At 40.0% G+C, this 19378-nt stretch overlaps 1 protein-coding gene across 1 annotated transcript; it reads right to left on the bottom strand.

Moving 5' to 3' along the window:
* Positions 1 to 7453: 7453 nt before the first annotated feature.
* Positions 7454 to 19342, bottom strand: plekha3 (pleckstrin homology domain containing, family A (phosphoinositide binding specific) member 3). The gene is made up of 8 exons (XM_084375755.1): positions 18993 to 19342; positions 17244 to 17360; positions 16991 to 17140; positions 15201 to 15322; positions 14963 to 15067; positions 14066 to 14109; positions 13056 to 13150; positions 7454 to 11527 (listed from the first exon to the last, which is right to left on the bottom strand). The coding sequence occupies exons 1-8, from the start codon at positions 19030 to 19032 to the stop codon at positions 11403 to 11405; spliced, it is 798 nt and encodes a 265-aa protein (XP_084231881.1). The 5' UTR covers positions 19033 to 19342; the 3' UTR covers positions 7454 to 11402.
* Positions 19343 to 19378: the final 36 nt, after the last annotated feature.

Here is a 19378-nt window from a genome sequence, read left to right as displayed (position 1 = left end):
TGTGCATGTGTGTGTGTGCATGTGTGTGTGTCAAGGAGGGGAGGGAGTAAAGAGGGAGGGAGGGAGGGAGGGAGTGGTCTCCTCTCGGCCGATGGGGTCCATTATCACTAATTGACGGACTTACAGAGATAAAGAGTAGAAGCCGAGTCATGACGGGATTTTTTTTTCCAAAACATACGCTGTGATGCAGAATGAGGGAGTAATGAAGTCTTTTTTAAATCTTTTCTCGCTCTAAAAACCAAAATATTACATATTCAGGCTGATTCCTCGTGATTACAGATGTTTACATTTACAGCTTTCGCTTTACTCTGCAGCTGCATTCAGCTCAGAGGTCGATGTTTAACAAGAAGCTTGAAAGTTTAAGAGTGTGGGCTTCAGTTTAAGTGCTTATATATCTATATATATATAAATAACTACCAAGGACTTACAGCTAGTTATGAAACCGATCTTGATGTCTGTCGCTGGATCAGACTCTGGCTCATCCCGGGTGGGTAAATCCTAAAATTAGACGTATCACAGCCGGAGGGAAGAAGCTGCTCTGTAGTCTGGTGGTACGGCACTAAAGCAAAGTTTACTTTCACAAATATGGATCTTACATAAACGGATACGTGACCTCAGCGCCATGCATCCTGCAAACAACTGTGTTAAAAAGAGAAAAATACCATTAAAAATAGAATTAATAATACGTCTTTCTTTCACTTGTTTCCACAACAAATGCACCTGCAAGCCAGAACAAGATCTGCTATAAAGTAAGCAGGAAATCAACTCTGAAAAATTGGTTTTCCAGCATTTCCCATCTAAAGACCGCACATTTACAGCGCTGTCTGACTTTATAATGGCTCACAGATAAAAACTAAAGACCTAACGACCCTGTAATCCAGATTTATCCCCCCAAAAAATAATGAATTCTCCTTTTAACAGCTTCTTGAGCCATGGGATTTTTAAAAATACTGATTATGATTCCCTCCACTACAACCAAACCACTCTCCCGTTAAAGAAAGTTCTCTAAAACCAATAAAACCTATTGGGTTTGTCATATTTTATGTATTCAGGTAACTGTTAATTTCCTGTATTTTTTATTTCCCAGGTCTAAATCCTGTTTCAAAGCCCTGTCCAGACTGCCAGCAGTAAAAACATGCCTATAAAATCCTTTTCTATATTTTTATTGCCCTAAAAAGCAGCCCAATAAATGTATTGAGCCTTTAAGTCAGGACATGAAGTGACCAGCACTGTAAACTCCCCTGAGGTTGATAAAACAGCTCAATTCCCAGAAAGACGTCAGAGGAGATGATGTCATCTTCATAATGGTATAGCTGCAAACCTGAGCCCACGTTTTCGTCACATTACCTCCATTGTTCAAAGATTAACGGCAGTCGTCGGACTCGGGAGCGTCTGGGAGAAAAATGTACATACTGACGTGGAAATCCATTCGCAGGGATTCATAAATGAGATCAAGGATAAACTGAGAGTATGGTTTTAATGATTCATCTCCACCAATGGATTTTAACTGTGAGGTTAGAAAATATTTGGAAGAACGCTCAACAAAAATACTTTTATAAGGGCAAATGAAACACTAAAATGTGTCCGGTACACCCTATTTTAATGTTATGTTGAGATATACTGTGAAAAGAGCAAGTCAGACATGTTACCTTTGCTTGATAGTTAGTTTATTAAGTGCTGCATCCAGGACATGATATTATTTTTGACATTTGATTTAGCTGGCGTGACGATTAAATCCTCCATCACATCATTTAAAAACCTCTCTTGTGTAGAGTTAAACTGCAGTATCCCACTTTTGAATTAACTTCAGTTCAGTGTGCACTGACTTTTTTCACCATGTGACCCAGAAGGACTCGATATATTTAAAAAGTGCACGTCAGCAAAGTCTCAAGTCCTCAAAATGAAGTTATGGTCTCTATGGGAGGATATTTCCCTTCTTGAGTCGGCTGTCAAACAGTAATTTGCACAACCTCAGTCCGTATGTGCATAATCAGACATTTTGTACAGGAATCAGTTTGTTTGTTTTGAAAACCGACTCTGGTCACGTTTAGCAAATTGTCTGGCCACAATAACACGGTTCGAGTATCGGATGTCGGAGCGTACCTGAACGCAACGACTGGAAGAGTTTCTCACAGCAGTCTCGTCTTAACTGCACATCAATAACAATAATATCACCGTGGCTAAAAATAAAGCAGACCTGCTCTTCACTGATGGGTCTCCAATTTCAAACTTTAAACCTCTGCAGGCTCATTTTTAAGAGGTTTAGTTAAAAGAAAAGTTTTGATGAATGAGAATATCGTCAGTTTTTTCTCCGGATGCATCACAGAGACCTGAAATCGATACGTTTAAAAACAGATTTTCCCGTTCGACTCTGATTATAAATGACGTGCAAACAGAAAAGTAAAGAAAGAAAAGTTCTGCTTGTACTTTTCCTCTTTGTCTCTCTGTGAATCTCCCATTTGCATTTTCTGCCCCCAACTCAGAAAGCTGCATCTTTTGCCATCAGTGACATCAGTGTGTGTGTGTGTGTGTGTGTGTGTGTGTGTGTGTGTGTGTGTGTGTGTGTGTGTGTGTGTGTGTGTGTGTGTGTGTTGGCAGTGGTAGTGGAAACACTTTGTCTCAGTGGAGACATCTGGAGAGACTTAGCTGCTACTGTAGGTGGAACAAACCACACGTGCATCTCACAAAGAGCCTCTTGTTTTTCTTCTTCTTCTTGTGGTTGGAAACTGTCCGACGCCGCTCTGTGAAGGTGAGACACAAACCGTCGTGTTGTCTGCAGCAACAAGCACCTGCTTCTTCCAATGCGTATCAGCCGCCGTAATGATCCACTTCCTCTGCTCAGGACGTGACGTGACGTCCTGGGTGCAGATGTTTGCGTGATACTGGGTCATTCTGTGGCAACGTCCATTTTTCTGTCCCTTAATTACACCTGAAAGACACTTGAGACTCAGATTTTATAATAAAACAGCAGGTTATTTGAAGAGTTTCTGCCGCTTGGTTCATCAATCTGGCAATATTTGTTTTTTAATCAGTTATTTAATGTTCCCAGCACCACAGAACTACCTGACCCCACAGTGGTGTTTAGGAGAAAGTGTTGTATTTTGAGTTCAAAACTGTTTTTCTACCATTTCAAATGGAATAATGTTTACATAACTAGGGCTGGGTACCAATACCAGTACCTGGAATTTGATACCGGTCCCAAGCAGTACCTTTTTTTGGTACTTTACTCTCAAAAAATATAATTTCAGTTCTAACCAGTTAAATCTTTCACTTCTAGTCTATGTTAGTCTATAAAGTTTTGGGGAGAGTCTCTCTCTGCGAACTCAGGTACCGAAATCTGGCGTCAATTGATTTAATATGAATTGGCACTCAGTCGTAGCAACGTAATTCGCGTCACTGGTGTTACTGTGTGACAAAAGCCTTTTATTTTGAAATAAAAAACACACTGATGACATCGCTTTGCTTCCTTTGACCTGTTTCCTGAAGAGCTCTGAATAAATGTCATGGTTCAGTCCACTCTCTCACATTTATCTCCAAATTTCATATGAAGTTTTAAGTAGACGTCGCTGGTGTGACTGACTTCATTTGTAGGGAAAAAAGTAGAACAGGTGGATTAAATTACATGATTTAGTGAGTTTATACGAAAGAAAAAGTCATTAAGCTTTATTTTTTGTTTTCAGAGTCGATGAGTTTTGGGATGATGTGGTCTAATTTTAAATGTTAGAAAAATAAATCAATTTCAGACATCTGCTCCTCTAAAAGCTGACGTTTCTGCAGAAAGACCCTGTTAATAAATTATTAAATGATTTCCTGTAATGTGACACAGTCGGTCGTAGACCTACTGCCGACCCATCTGTGAGTCAACACAACACTGCAGCTCTGCAGGAAGTGGATTAATGTGGGATCGCTCTTCTGTTTCTCATTTCTTGCAGGTCTTCATGCTGGTATCTGAACTGGCTCTGATTCAGCTTCCTCTCACTGTCCCGCCCACAACAATATCTGTTGGTGCAGCTTCAGTTTTACCACAAATGAATATTGATCCCAGATATCAGTTTTTCAGCCTCCTTGATTTCTAATAATCGGCTCGACATCCTTTAATGCTGAATGTTGTAAAAGAACAGATACAAACTCAAAACTCAGACGCTGTTTTTACAAATATGTCCAAAAAATGGTTTCATCCTTTATTGAAAAATACAAATTATGCACAAACGCTGCAGTTTCATCACACTTCATATTTTCTGATACACGACATTTAGCCTTCACTTAAATCCATCCGTGCCTCAGGGCTGTTTTATTATCTGGGTAAGTGTCCACCGCCGTAAAGACTCCAGTGATGAGAGTAAGGAAACTGCATATTGTAACAGTACCAGCACAGATGTGGATCTGCCAGTGTGTGCAGATGTGTGTGTGGTGCCTGTGGGTGTGTGTGTGGTGCCTGTGGGTGTGTGTGGAGCATCGGGAGGTGTGGTACAGGAAGTGTGTGCAGCGGCGGCGGTAACCTTTGACCCTGAGCTGAGAGAGGAGGATAGTGTTGAGGCTGTGGATGTTGTGGTTGTTGGTAGTGTGACAGCTGGCGTTGCTGTAATGTGAACGGTTGCCACGGTAACCCTGTCGGTGGATGCAGCAGATCGTTGACTCCTCCTCGTCCTCCTCCTCCAGAACTTTCCTCTGTTCTCTCCTCCTGTTGTTCGACAAAGAGCGGGTTGTCGTCGTCGTGTCTCTGTGGTACCACCCGCAGGTGGAGGGTGGAGACGACTGTCTGAGGGCGGGGCAGGAGGGTCAGAGGGGCGAGGTGAGGAGTGAAGGAGGAAGGCAGGGTGTGAGACTTGACAAGTGGAGGTCTTCGAGTCACCGCCTTTGTCCTGCTTTTATCTCGCTGGCTCTCCGACGCCTCCTCTCCTTCGTCTCTCCCTCCAGATTCAGCCTCAGCAGCAGGAGAGGTCGTCTGTGTTTCAGGCTCCTCGGGCTCCTCTGACAGATCCTCCGCAGAGCAGCAGCTGCTGCTGGAGCTGGACTCTGCTTCTGACTCCCAGCCCACCTCTGGTCCAGAGTCCCCTTCTGAAGAGCTGGAATCGCCGCCGCCACCCCGATGAGGCATGGAGCCGGCCCGCTGGTTGTAGCAGGCGGCGCAGCGCGACAGACTGGGCTGGACGGAGATCAGAGTTAGTCAGTCAGTCAGTTACTTGTTAAGACTTGTAAACAGTCAGTCATGAGTTCATTCGTTTGATCTTGTGTGTGTCTTTCAGCAGCTAATCTCTTTTGTGCACATTGGGCCTCGGCCTCAGTCCAAGGCTGCAGACAGAACGACTTCTGAATAACGATGTCACAACCTCGAGAGCAGGCTCTACCTGTTTGGTCCTCCAGGAAACTTAATATTTAAAGGATTGGCTTTGTCCAGCTCTGAGTGGTTAAAGTTACCGAACATATATCAGCTTCACTGTTTACTGATCTGCTCTCTGCAGCTGCATCGCTCCGCTGTTGAAATACTTCTGGTTAAGTGAAGGAGGACAGGCTGCTGTTTGTGCAACTTAACAATCATCTTTCTTTCTTTTTTCCCGGATGTTATCCGCAGTATGGTTTAATAGTTTTTTGTTTGGCGATGGCCTTGAACTTTTCTAGGTTTTCGTATGACAACGGAAGATGTGAAATTTGAAAAATCTAAGTGCCACTCTGTAGTTTTGGGGAAGAGATTTCTTTTTATTTCATTTTTTTTATTCCTAAACAAACTAAATAAACAAACTCTCTTTGTACTGTACTATACTGTTTTACTTTGTTTATGTGGCGGACCCTGCCACCTTTCTACCTTGCAAAACTTATTTTCCTCTGAGTTATGGAAAGAATAAATATTTCTTTGTATTATCGCCTCATTAATATTGTCAATATTAAAATTCTGATTTTGAATTTCCTCTCCAAAACTACGTAGCGCCCCTTTAAACGACAAGTTCAAGCTTTTTCAGGTCTTATCTGCTGATTATACTGTCCGGCCCGGACTGTATGTACATTAAAACACTATACGGTCATTATGATCATCTCTACCTGTCGCAATCTGGTGTTAAACAAGATTTTCATCACACATTGTACCTCAAAATACATTTTAATCCAACATAATGCTTTAATAGTCTGAGAAAAGTCTTTTCAGTACCAAGTTTCCTCTTCGTGTCTTCACCTGACAGAAGTCAGAGTGAGTGAATGTGAGGAATGTTCCTCTTCACTCAACACGTCTGTTTTCTTTGCTCAGTGGAGGATTCAGTGGGTGTTCGAGTCACATGCTTCATATACGTCATCATTAAAGTCTGATTGCATTGGATTTTGTTTTAATCATTACAACAAAACAACTTTTCCTCCTGAGCCAAGCGAACAATCAATCCTAAATTTACTACGAAGACTTTAACTCAGGGTGTCATGTTAAAAACAGATATCTACCTTTGGTTGGGTCGGACTGTCGGCACATTGTTCCTCCGCATTCATCCCGACACCTCGCAAAAAACCTGTTGGCAACAAAAAGTGTGAGACAAAGTGAAACATTCAGGTTTAATGAAGCAGCTTGAAAACACAAGAACACGGAAACATTTCAAGCTAAAAAAGAAGGAGAAACATTTACCTGTTTCATTTGTGGGTCCCAGTTTTAATTAATATCCATACTGGTGTTTTCTGTCAGGCCCTCAGTTTGCTGCAGGTATAAAAATAAAAATCACTTTTAAGTTATTTGTTTAGTGAACCGGTAAAGAAACCAGCTGTTAAAAACAGTTTGAACAGAAATGTGAACGCCAAAATGTCAACTTTTAAAAACCTAATCCCTCCGTTCATCTGAAAAAATCAGACTTAAACTTATGTGCTTGTTGTTTAAAGTTTTGCTCGACACCTTTTACAATCCTTCTATCAAACATCACGCATTACTGAACTCTGTCAAGTGACACTATCGTGAAAAAAAACACATTTTCTTACATTTAAAATGACTTTTTAATGATGTAGTGTCTCACAAATACTTTATAATTACAGCCTGAGAAGTTTAAAGCAGCATAAATAGAGAAAAAAACTCAAGCATTCATTCACAGAGCTCGAGTCTGCGTCTGTTACTTACCCAGACTTGTTCTGTCTCGTCTTCAGGTCCAGGATGCAGCCCGGCGGTCGGCTTGTGTCGACAGCTGACTCACGTACCCGCATTTGTTGGTGTAGATGAGACGTCCACGCCCAGGTGAGTGTGCGTGTCTCTTTAGTGTCTGTTGTCTGAGAGTACACAGTGGGTCGTATTCGTTTTAGTACCATCGCTGACGAGGAAACAAAAGCCAACCCCCTCTACACACACACACACACACACACACACACACAGTGGGATCTTCCTCCAGGCGGCTCCACAAACTTTACACCAACTGAAAAACACTCGACCGTTATCTATTAAATATATATTTATTCACTGACAGGTCTTTAATAAACAGTGAGACCATAACTTCACTTCAGTTTAAAATATGTTTTTATTTCGACAATGAAAAGTCTGATACAACCACACACGTTACTTCGTGCAGAGACACTTGAGGCATGAAAATCTCTCCAGAAACTGAACAGACCGTCTTAAAAAAAAAAAAAAAGTACTAAAAATAATAATCAGCAGTTTATTTCAGGTATTTTTCCTCCGTTCCAAAGAAGATTATTGTGTTGCCTTAAAGGAATAGTTCCACATTTTGGTGAATAAGCTCATCCACTCTCATGTCTGTACCGCAGATACGAACCTGGAGCCAGGAGATAGTTAGCTTAGCTTAGCATCAAGACTTGAAGCGGAGGGGAAACTAGCCCGACTCTGTCGGAAGCTCATAAAAACTGGCTACCAGCGGCTCTAAACAAACTTGTTTGTTTGATCCGTACAAACACAGACTACAGTCATGAGTACAAAAATGTTGAACTATTCCTTTAAAGACTGTCCAGGATGAATTAATAATGACGGGCGCAGAATAAATCTGAATGAATCTTTTCTTCGATTAGTTGATTCATCTTTGTTTCTAACTGCTTCACAAGTTTCTGCAAATAACTTTAATACAAAATCCACCTTATGTTTAAATCATAAATAAAACAACCTGATAGGCAACAGGAATATATATGATCATTTAAAGGTAAAATATAGAACGGTCATGCTGCTATAAATTATAAAATCACAAGTTATTTGACACCAGAAGCTGAACAATGGAGCCAACGAGAGCTGCAGCGTTTAGTCGATTAATCAATTAGTTGATCGAAAGAAAATTAGTTGCTGTTTATTTTTATAATCAATTAATGGTTTCAGTTATTTTTAAGCAAAAAAATGTCAAACATCTGCTGCTTTTCTTTGTCATTTATGAGGAAATGACGAGTCTTTGGGTTTAAATTTAAAGACGTCACTTTGGCCTCTGGAACATCGTGATGATCATTTTTCAAATGTTTGACATTTACAGACGAAACGATTAATCAATTACCAGTGAAAATAATCAGCAGATAAATCGGCAATAAAAATAACCAGAGAGCCAACATGCGTGGTGAATTAAAACTGCAGTGACTGAACTGATTACAGACTGAGCTGCAGTCGTTCCTCTGGAGAAACTTCACAGTATTCAGAGAGAGTGAAGGTCGAGAAAACACCGAGAAGAACCAGTTTCAGTGTTCGTAACAAATACCGAACGCACGTTTTGGTAAAAGTGATACAAGAATAAGTCTCGAACGTTTACGTACTGATAATATTATATAAGGCTGCTGTAACTCCTCAAAATAAAAAAATAAGACACCGACTACAAACAAAAATAGTTCTTTTCAAACATTAATATCAACAATCATCATCACTGTTATCCACCACAGTACCTTCATCACTGTTATCCTTTTTTTTTTTTCAGAGCAGTAACATTCAAAAAAAGGACTTTTTCAGCTCTAAAGTGCAAAAACAACCACACCTGCACACAGGGAGAGTTACTGAATGTGAAGCGATGGATGGATGGAGAGATTAACGCAGCTGTGGTCAGTCTGGACGCAACAAAAACGTCAGAATATTAAATACGAATGTACGACGGCATCGAATATGTATTTGGCCAAAGCTGACGTGTGTGAAGGAGCGAAGTGTTCACAGGTGAAGGATCGCCATCGAAACCATCCACAGAACATCTCCGTCCATAAAAAAGTAACAAGGTCAGTGTGGTTTGTCATCAGAGGACGACTGTTTCCATCGTGACCGACTGATCGATGTTCAGATGACGTCTCGTGCACGTGTTCAAACAGTAAAAACAACAGTGTGCAGACTTCAGAGGACACTTGTCAGAACAGGAAATAAGAGTCACAAATTTTAGCTTTAGCTGGACTTCAGTTCGCTGACAGATTTGCTTTACACTTCATTATGTCCTCATCCTCCTGCTGATGGAAAGTCAGGAGAAGTTTCTTAGTCCACAAAACATTTCTGGAGCTTCAAAGCAAAACAAGCGTTGCAGCATTCTCATAAACGCCTGAAGAAGCTGGAGGCCTGTTTTAAAACGTACAAACAAACCCTACGAAGTGGCTCCATGCAGCTCGTCTGACATAATCCGAGTCTCCAAAGACCCCGAGATTGATTTGAAAAATTTACACCTTGACGCATAGGGTGCGCTAACTCTTTTAGCTTAGCAGCTACGGTGAAGATTTTGGCTTAAGAAAGGGTGCAAATAACATCTTTATTACGCTGGATGAGCTGAGAATTAAGTCATTTTATGGTTTTTGGTTGTTTTTTTTACATGTCCTCAGCTACTTCAGGTGTTTAGGCGTATGCTGCAACACTGTTTTGCTGTGAAGCTCCAGAAATGGGTTGTGGACTACGAAACTTCACCTCACTTTTCATCCAGATTTTTGTGTGAATTTATCCTTTAACATTTAACATCTTGCACCTGAGGATTGATTTGTCTTGTAGCAACCACAGAGATTGAGATGAGAAGTTCCTACATGTTTTTATTTTAGAGCTGATTAATCCACCTCACACAAGCCTCTACACCACTGACACAAATCTGCAAACTACCACGAGTGCAAAAGTCGTCATCTGAACGCTCTGTTGAACTTCAATCCCCGTCCGAGTTCATTCATTTAAGCACTTTTGTACGGAGGCCCTGAGAGCTCGACAAGCTGCGACTTGAAAAAGCACACGTGATGCAAAAATGTGTTTTCTTCATTTTGTTTGTGGTTTCTGAAGTTGCTGTGCGTCGAGCTCTCAGGGCCACTGTGCGTGCTTCTTTTCAGAGTCTCGTTCGGTTGATATACGTCACCAAAAGGCAAGAAAACACTGGCTCACAAGTACAAACATTAAAAGGCAGTAATTTGCACACATTCACGCCTCCTTTCACCTGCAAACGAGAGAAGGTGCAAACTCCTCCAGCAAAGAGCTGCAGGTCAAACTGGAGTCTTTTCTTTGACTCGTCACATCAAAACACTTTTTCTGGCGGACCAGACCGGCTGAACTGTGGAGAAGAAGCTTCGATGGCACATTTAATGTGGATCATTACATCTGCGCAAACTTTGGCATCTGATGCCAAAGTTCACCAGCTCTCTGCATCCGTGTCCCGGCTTCAGGAACCTGCAGAGACGCCGTTTATCAGTCTGGTTTCTTCCTCTTCAGACTTCTGACAACCTCAAAGACAAGAAGCTGCCAGAAGGACGGACGGACGGGGTTATTTTTACTTTTGCTTTCAGCGGGTGAGCACAACTACGGAGGCCTGGAAGAAGAATGAAGAAGCTGCTTGGCAATTTTTCCAAAGAAAGAAAAAGTTCGGCAGGAGTATGTGGAAAAGGCCGAGAATATGAGAAAAGTACAAGAAGATGCTTTTTCTTTCACGGTGGCAGGATTTCCATCAAGACAACAGGCCTCCAGGATTCACCATTTCCTGCTCGTTCATTCACAGCAGCGAACAATGAACTCTGGCATCAAAGCTGTCCAGAAAACATGAATTCACAGTTATTCTCAGTATCTCTGTGCCGGGGAGCTTCCTCCTGCGACCGGTTGCCTCTAAGAACGTCCCGGTTGGCCGCTGTCACAGTAACTGCTTCTTTCATTCACACATTTTTCCAGGATTTCCAGGTTACAATCCTTCTAGATTCAAGGCTACCATCGTCTCTAACAGTGTTAAAGCATCAAATACTTGATCGTCAGAATGTCTGAGGTTCAGGTCCGGCTCAGGACAGCTGAGCGCTTCTTCCTTTCTGTCTCTCCGGAGTGTCGCGTGCAGCTGAAACGCTCACAGACGGCCTGAAAGATGAATTATGACTTCAAAGTGCACGTGTTTGGCTTCAGCTGACTTCAGAGAAAAAAGCACAAGTAGGACGATCTGTCAGCTCGTCCTCGGTTTGATGAAGATCTCGTCAGTACCTCGACTGGAGGCGTCACTGATATTGTTCATGTTGACCTCTCGGAGTTTCTAACTGTCAGGTGTTCAGATGGACAGGTCCGTGTCTGTGTCGGTGGGTGTTGTCTTTGGGCTTACGATGCCTCCTCTCTCTTCAGGAATGGAGGACGAGTCACCGTTGAGGCCGGGCAGCACACCTGGAACACACACACCTGGAACACACACACACACACAGACAGATGAAGAGTAAATAGACACATCAGCTTTGACAGGTGTGTTGTCTTCACTTAGAACAAATCATACAGAGAAGAAACGTTCGGTAGCCGAGAGCTAAAATCAGTTGTTATTGAGATCTTTTACCAAAGTACAAACATTACATCACGAGGCCTGCAGACAAAATCTACAAGACAAAAAGGATAATCAGCTAAATTTACTCAAAGTATTAAAACCTTAAGTACATATAATGCAAAATGGTACGGAGGCCCTGAGGGGCAAGTGAAGATTTTTTTTTTCTTCTGGTGATCAGTTTTCTAAATGATGTTTTCTCTTCTATGTTGATGACTCCAGAACTGGAGGGAAAAAGTTTTGCCAGGATAATCTTTCTAAGTTTCTTATTTATTTATTTATTTTTTTCTTTCAAATTCAAAACGTTTTGCACTTCAGCCTCGTGTGGTTTTACGGAGCTCCACAAAAACCCTTTGAAAAGAAGTTTCGACAGGAGAAAACTTTATTTTTTTTGTGAAGCTCATTTTTCTCTCTTGTCACACGGGAATATTTTTCTCCACTTTGTTTCACACATGAAAAAATTCTTCTAAAATGTTTCACACATAATTTCTTTTCATGTGTTTTTACAGATTATTCAACAGATTTTTTTTTTCAACCAGTTTTGAGTCACAAACAGGAAAAAAAACAAACAGTTCAGATCAGTCTTAGAAAATGGATCACCACAAAAGAAACATTTCTCGTGAGAACTGGTGCAAAAAAAGTGTTTTTCATGTCTGAAATGGAGTGACTGAGAATTTTGCAGGATTTTTTAAAAAATTTTCATGAAGCTCATTTTTTTAAAGTGTTTGTGTAATGCACATTTTACCACCAGTCTCTTGTTTTCTTCCAGGTGAGTTTTTAAGTTCTCACACTTGTGTTTATTGAGCACAGACAATTATAATTGGCGCTAATAATATAAACAAACACTTAAAGCCTTAAAAAAAAAAAAAATTCTCCTGTGGATAACATTTTTTTCACCCGGGTACACATACAAAAAAAAAAAATCTCAAGGAAAAAGAAAATTATTTCACTCAGTTTCTCAAAATATTTTGGAGAAAAACAGGTTTTCACAGATGGGGAAAAGATCAAGGAATTTATAAAGATTATTCTGGCAAAACTTTTTTTCCTCCAGTTCTCAGGTCATAAACCAATTAAAACAACAACAAAGAAATTAAACGTGTCTGTACGCACTTTAATTTGGTACTAATTACGGGAAAATTGAGTTCAGTTAGTTCAGTTAGTGGGCAGAATACAGAACAGGACATTGGGTTATTACTCCACCCAGTTATGTAACCTCATGAATATTTTGGTAAAACTCAAGCCGGTACTTTGCCACCGAGTACGATCTCCCTACAATGTCTTTATTTCCACGTGTTTAGTAGCAAATCAAATAATTGCTCCAGGAAGTTATTAAGACTTTACAGGACCCTAAATAAAGTTTACTCATGTGCACTATTATCAGAAGGAGTGTCTTACGTTCGGTATCATAAACAGAGCTGTCGGAGCAGGTCCGGTTCCTGCGCTGAGTCGACCTTTGACCTGCACTCATGTACTCCTTCAGCACACCTGACCTGAGGGGGGAAAGAAAAGGATGATACGAGCTCAAATAGAAAACCTCCTCGACTCGCTTGACACAAGAGGCTATTAATTAATGATTAAGATAAAAACAATGTTTTCATTCAATCACATCTCCCTCTTTCTCATGAAACATCTTTTGTTTTGGATAAAAAAAAAAAACATTCTGCTTTCTGTTTAATAAAAACAGATTTAGTCTCTCCTTGCTACAAATTTCTCAAAGTCAGTGGAAGGATGAGATGTTTTGTCACTCTGACGAGATAAAAGTCATCATTCGCACTCCTGTTATCCTCCGAGAGGTTAAAGTTATCAGTGATAAAGGAGAGAGTCCTGCTGAAAGTCCTCAAAAACCTTTGATAAATCGACTCACAGGCAAAAAATACAAGAATTTATTAGGAACATTTTGAATTTAAAGACGTTTTGATGAGAAAAGCACCCACAACGTTTCTCAATCACCTGATCCTGACATGATGCAACCTGTTTCACTTGTCACATGAGCACCTGGCTTTTGTTTTAAGACGGTTTGACAGAAGTTATCGTCTGGGTTTTTTTTCTTATGGTGTTGCAATGCCGCCTCCTGGAGGACAAAGTTAATAATACATGCAATCTGTAAGAGTCACATCATGTCTGGATGTTTTTTTTGTCCTCATGTGGACAGCAAGTTTATCTGAAGTCGTTTAGAAGTCTTTTATTTTGGAGTAATCCTGTGTCAGCTCTCAAATGTTTATGTTTCATATTAATAGAAATTTGGTTTGGTTTTATTTTGTTTGTTTCTAATGTTTTGTTTTTGTTTTGTGAAGCATTTCAGGCTACATCTCTGCTGAACAGATAGTTATGATCACTAATGAACAGCAGTACGACACTATAACGAGGAGGAAGGTAATAAAATATGAATCTATATTTTCACTCACCTGTCAAAGCTGTATGTTCCCGGGTGACTGATCGACCTCTTCATCTGGACAGAGACAGACAGACAGACGGACAGGAGAGAAGACATTTTAGTCTTATGACACATTGACAATGAATAAACATCTGCATGGAATAAAAAAGAGAAAAATAATGACGTTGGTTTCAGTTTAAAGCGGAGGAATGGTTGCTAATGTCTACTGGATGAGTCACCTTCAGCTCCGACTGGTTGTTGCCAATTACACTAAAAGTCAATTCAGTAATATCTAATTTATTTCCTCCAATCATTTTACAATCTTCATCTATTTAATTTGATTTCTTTTTGGCATTCTAGGGATTGTTTTCTTGCAGAGAGCTCCGTTTCAGCCTGCAGGCATCCGCTGATTGACGGTAAGCAGAGCGTAACATAATGTTCACAGTGCTGCGACAAAAACAACAACAAATAACAGAAAACAGAAATGTTGCCAGAACCAAATTAAAGCTCTGTGTTTACTGTGAGTGAATAGTTTTCAGGTCAGTGGAAAAAGTTTTGGTATTTTTTCATTATGCAAAAATGACCCTAAAGCCACAACTGGAAACGATGGAAGGACACAAACAATAAAAATACATTTTCCTGCTTTAATTTCAGTAAAAACATCTGTTGGATTTACAACATTAATCAGATTGTTAAAAACTCCAGAAATATTGAAATCTGAATTGACCTCAAACATCCAAAGTGTACGTGTGTGGATGTTTATGTTATATTGTATGATTTTATGCTTTTTGTACGTGTTGTTATGCGTGCTGCAGCACGGACTGCTCACTTTGGACAAATAAGAAATTAACTTGACACAGAGCTCTGCTGAGAAGGAGCACTGAAGTTCAGTTGACTTCCTTAAATCAGTTAGAGAAGGTGTAATTACCCTTTCAGGAGGTCGGAGGTCAGGGGTCAAACTCTGGTTGGCCAGCGTCATACACTCCTCTAGAGTCCTGATGAAGGTTGCACAGGTGGCACTGAGGAGAGAGGCCTGCAGAGAAGACACAAATGGTCTGGTCATGTTTTTGTTTCTTAAATCATTCTCTTAAAAAATGAGTCCACTGCTGTGAAAATACAGAAAAATGCGACAGAATTTAATTTGGTGTTAACAGACGGTGTGTTACCTCTGAGGTGGGCGGGGCCTCTGAGTCGTCGGTGTGCTGTGATTGGATGGTTTGGACCTGCTGGACGAGGAGGTCACAGTACAGACGGAGTTCAGACATCTTGGTCTTCAGACAGTCAGGACCTGGAGACACACACGCAGTTCAGATATCCTTCTTTAAACATCACAGCCGTAAATCAAACAGAAATATTCAGTGAGTCATGAGCGCACACAAATCTTTTATTAGACTTCATAATGTGTGTCAGTCATTTTCGCTTCTCCCTTGATAAAATGTGCTAACCAGCTCGAGCTGCGACCGTTAACTGACTACTTCTCAATCATTACATTAATCAGCAGCTGTTATAATTCATCAAATTATCGGTTTGAGTAACTTTTAAAGGGAAAAAAGGTCCAAATTCTCTGAGTCCAGCCTCTTAATTTTTTATCTCTGGATCAATTTTCTAAGTCTGAAAAAGGTTTTGCCAAGATAATGTTTATAAGTTCCTTAGAAAAAAAAAATTCAGGAAGAAAATGTTTTTCTTCAGATGTGAAACAGAGTGAAAAAACATTTATTTTAAGATTTAAGATTTTTTTTTTCTTTCAGGAGAATTTTTTTGTTTTATGAGGAAAAACACTTGAATGTGTGAAACCAGGTGAAAAAAAAAAGTTTTGGCAGGAGACTTTTTTTTTTTTTTTTTTTTTTTCCCCATCTGTGAAAACACGTGAAAAGAAAATAAATCAGGAGAACATTTTTTTAATAAGAGATTTTTTTTTTTTCATAACATTTTTTCCCAGATTTTCATGTTTGGCACCAGGTGGGATTTTTTTCAGAGTGGAGAATAAAGTTTTGGCAGCAGTTTTTTTTTTTTCTTTTGTAAGGCTCATTATTCATTTATTTTTTTCTCAGTTTCACACAAGAGAGGTTTTTTTTCCTCCTGGAAAAAAACAAATCGCTCAGTTTCACACACTAAGAAAAAAAATTCTCCTGTTTTTTTTGCCGTTTTCACAGATTGAAAGAAATCTTCAGAAGAAAAAAAATAAATTTCAGGAGATTTTTTTTTTTCATTCATGTGTGACAAAAAAAATTCTGGAAAAAAATGTTTGAAATGAGGTGAGATGTTTTTTCCCTGATGTGTGACAGAGCGAAGAACAAAGTTTTGGCAAGTGAAATAAACAAAAATCTCCTGATTTTTTTTTTCTTTTCCTCAGTTTCACACGAGAGGTTTTTTTCCTCCTTTTCACATTTTCACAGATTGAAAAAAGAAACATTAAGGAACATAAAACCAGGTCTCGTGTCATAAACACAGGAGAGAAAACTCTTTAGATCAGACTTAAAAAATGAACCACCAGAAGAAAAAAAATGTCCTCACTTGAACAGGGAGTGTCGCCCAGTAGCTGGACACTTCCTGCATATTTTTCACATTAAAACTATTTTCTTTTATTGGTACATTGCTGAATTTATCATGTGAGCTGTTGTAGATGAAAACAGGTAATTCCTCCATGAATCCTTCCTTTTTTTAACCTGGCCTTTATTTTTTTTATTAAATTTTTTCGTGTTTGGAAGTTAGAAACATGCTTTTGCTTCATTACATGTCACACACTGTATCTGTGAAACAGACGCCGCCGAAAAATGATTCAATTTCCCTTCATGAAAACCAAATAACTTAACACAATAAAACACTATCATGAGGACGGATTTAGAGAGTCACGAGCTAAACTGTTGTTGATAACTTCCCCTCACACAAGAGCTCCAGACAGAGGAACAAACACAGATGCTGTAGACACACAGATGTTCATATAAACTGTGTGTACCTTTGTGTTTGTGACTGTCCAGAGTTCCAGCTTTGGACGAGCCCAACGCCACGAGCCACCTCTGTCTCTCTGCAGCGTTCACCGCTCGAACGTAGAAATGCTGCTCGCCGGGGATTATCAACTCCAGACGCGTCGGATCTGTCGGATGAACTGAAAAATAAAACATGAGCAGTGTTTATTATTATTATTATTATAGCACCATGAGTGAGGACAGGTGAGGTCGTCTGCCAGACTTTTAAAACAGCCGTCTGACCTTTGATGTCGCACACGGACATCTTGATGGATCCTTTGCTTCCTTTACCGACGTCGTCCTCGCTGTCATAATAAGAGATGACTCCATTCTCCAGGACGAACCAGCGAGGCTGCCAGCCTGAGGACAGGAGACAAAACAACATCGTGAATGTGTGTTTTATTGTTCAAACGAATAAATATACCTGCAGCTGGAACATTACAAATAATTCTGGATCCTACGGTTGCAATTGATTCTTATTTTCATTGTTTATTACTCTGCACATCTTCTCACACAACACATTAGTTGTTTGGTCACGAAAATGTCATCACAGTTTCCAAAAAGTGCTCTAAAACCCAGATATTCAAATCATTCTCACATCAATCAGAGAAAAGAAGCTCGTCGTCACAATATCTGGCATCTTGGCTTGAAAAATGAATTCAAACATTTATTGATACCGGTATCGGAAAGTTCAGGTATCAGGAAGAAAAAGAACGGTATCTGAACAACACTAGATTTGGCACAAAACAAAACCTTTAGCTTTTTATTCCTTTATGCAACTCAATAATGTTTTTTCATCACTTCCTCCTTGAGCGGTAAACAACAAGTCTTTTAAACTTCACACCTTCAGTTTGTACCGCGGGCGATCTGTTACAAAAATGTGTAAAATTCAACACCAAGTCGAGATAAACACAATAATATCATCGAGGGTTATTTTCTCACACTTGACAAAGTTCCTCCAGAGCCACAGGATGAGTGGTACACCCCACTACTAGTTACACAAGTTAAAACTGACAGACGTGTTAACTGTGAAGATAATCAAGTGTGATAATACTTTGTAAACTATTCAAATACCCTGAACCATGCTTCGTTTTATATGTCGTGTAGTTGTCCTTGTTTTTTAAGTATTTTATGTGTGCTTTGCTAAATAAGGCATGTTTGGTGGTAATGTTCCTTCGATTAATAACTTCTCTTTAATCTGCAACTTTTCATTTGCTTGCTTTTATCTTTTAAATGCACTTTTAACATGTTCTTAGTGTTTTGATGTCTTATTTTAATGTCTCTGTACAGCACTTTGAATTGCCTTGTGTCTGAATGCTGCTACATGAATAAACTTGCCTTGCTTTCTGGTTTAATTCCCAAATAAACAATGCTTCATCTGAGTCTTATGACATGTTTATAAATGACATCTGTATGAGCATTAGATTATATGATACAGTAAAGTCAAATAGAAATTTGACTTACTTCCTTGTTCAAGTGCAATAAAAGCAGGTTACAGTGGGAGGCATTATACCATTATTATTTTTAGACATGCCATGCTGCCATTATTAAGGTCAAATACCAACATAATCCCTGTTGCTGTGGGTTTCTTTTTATCTCCCCCGGTAGATGATGTGTTGTCTGTCACATATTACACAATGCTCCATCATTAGCAGGTTAAACATGCCGAAATACACAGAAGTTAAATGATATTGTGCCTGTTGGATGCTGTGTAACTATCGAGCATTAGGTGTAAGCTGCTAAAACTAGTCAGGAGTATGATTTCTGACTGAATAAAGCTGGTTATAATATTAATAGCCCTGGCATGTCACGTCGCACCCTTAAAAACTAATATTAGCTTGTTAGCTCGGGGTAAATATTGACTGTTGGAGGATGTTTGACAGCCTGTTAGCACTGCTAAGCTAACACTAACAACATCGTTCATCAATCATTCACTGTGCCGGAGGGACAGTTAGCTAATACAGCTGTCAGGCGGTCAAACACACGACTCACCTGTCATGTAATTCGTCCACTTGTACAGAATCCCCTCCATCGCTTCGCTTCACATCGGCTAATTAGCCTGTTAGCTTTAGCGCGGCAGGCTAACCGAAGCTAACGCTCGCTGTGGCGATCTCCCTCCGTGACAGCGGGTTAGAAAATAACCCTCATCGTGACTTCTCTAGATGTTTGTGAAGTGTTTGTGGTTTGTGAGAGCTGAGAGGCAGTGTCTGCGAGATACCGTCATGCTGAGGGCTTGTTTGTGCTGAGCTGTACGTTAACTGGAGGCTAAGTTGTGAGCAGTCAGCTGATGGAGAAAAATGTCAACAAAACAGCGGCAGCGTCTCTACGGAAGCCCGAGAGGGACATTTCAGATCTTTACTTGAAGTAAGAGTGGGACA

This window comes from Pagrus pagrus (assembly GCF_965226575.1).
Source record: "Pagrus pagrus genome assembly, chromosome: 15".
NCBI lineage: Eukaryota > Metazoa > Chordata > Actinopteri > Spariformes > Sparidae > Pagrus > Pagrus pagrus.
This window is presented reverse-complemented; position numbering and strand designations above follow the sequence as displayed.

What these genes read in the sequence shown, in the direction of transcription:
- plekha3 (XM_084375755.1), bottom strand. Translation starts at nt 19,032, where the DNA reads ATGGAGGGGATTCTGTACAAGTGGACGAATTACATGACAG. An exon ending in GGAACATACAGCTTTGACAG is followed by an intron (nt 13,151 to 14,065) that starts GTGAGTGAAAAT and finishes TTCCCCCCTCAG; the next exon opens with GTCAGGTGTGCTGAAGGAGT. An exon ending in CTCTGTTTATGATACCGAAC is followed by an intron (nt 11,528 to 13,055) that starts GTAAGACACTCC and finishes TGTGTGTTCCAG; the next exon opens with GTGTGTGTGTTCCAGGTGTG.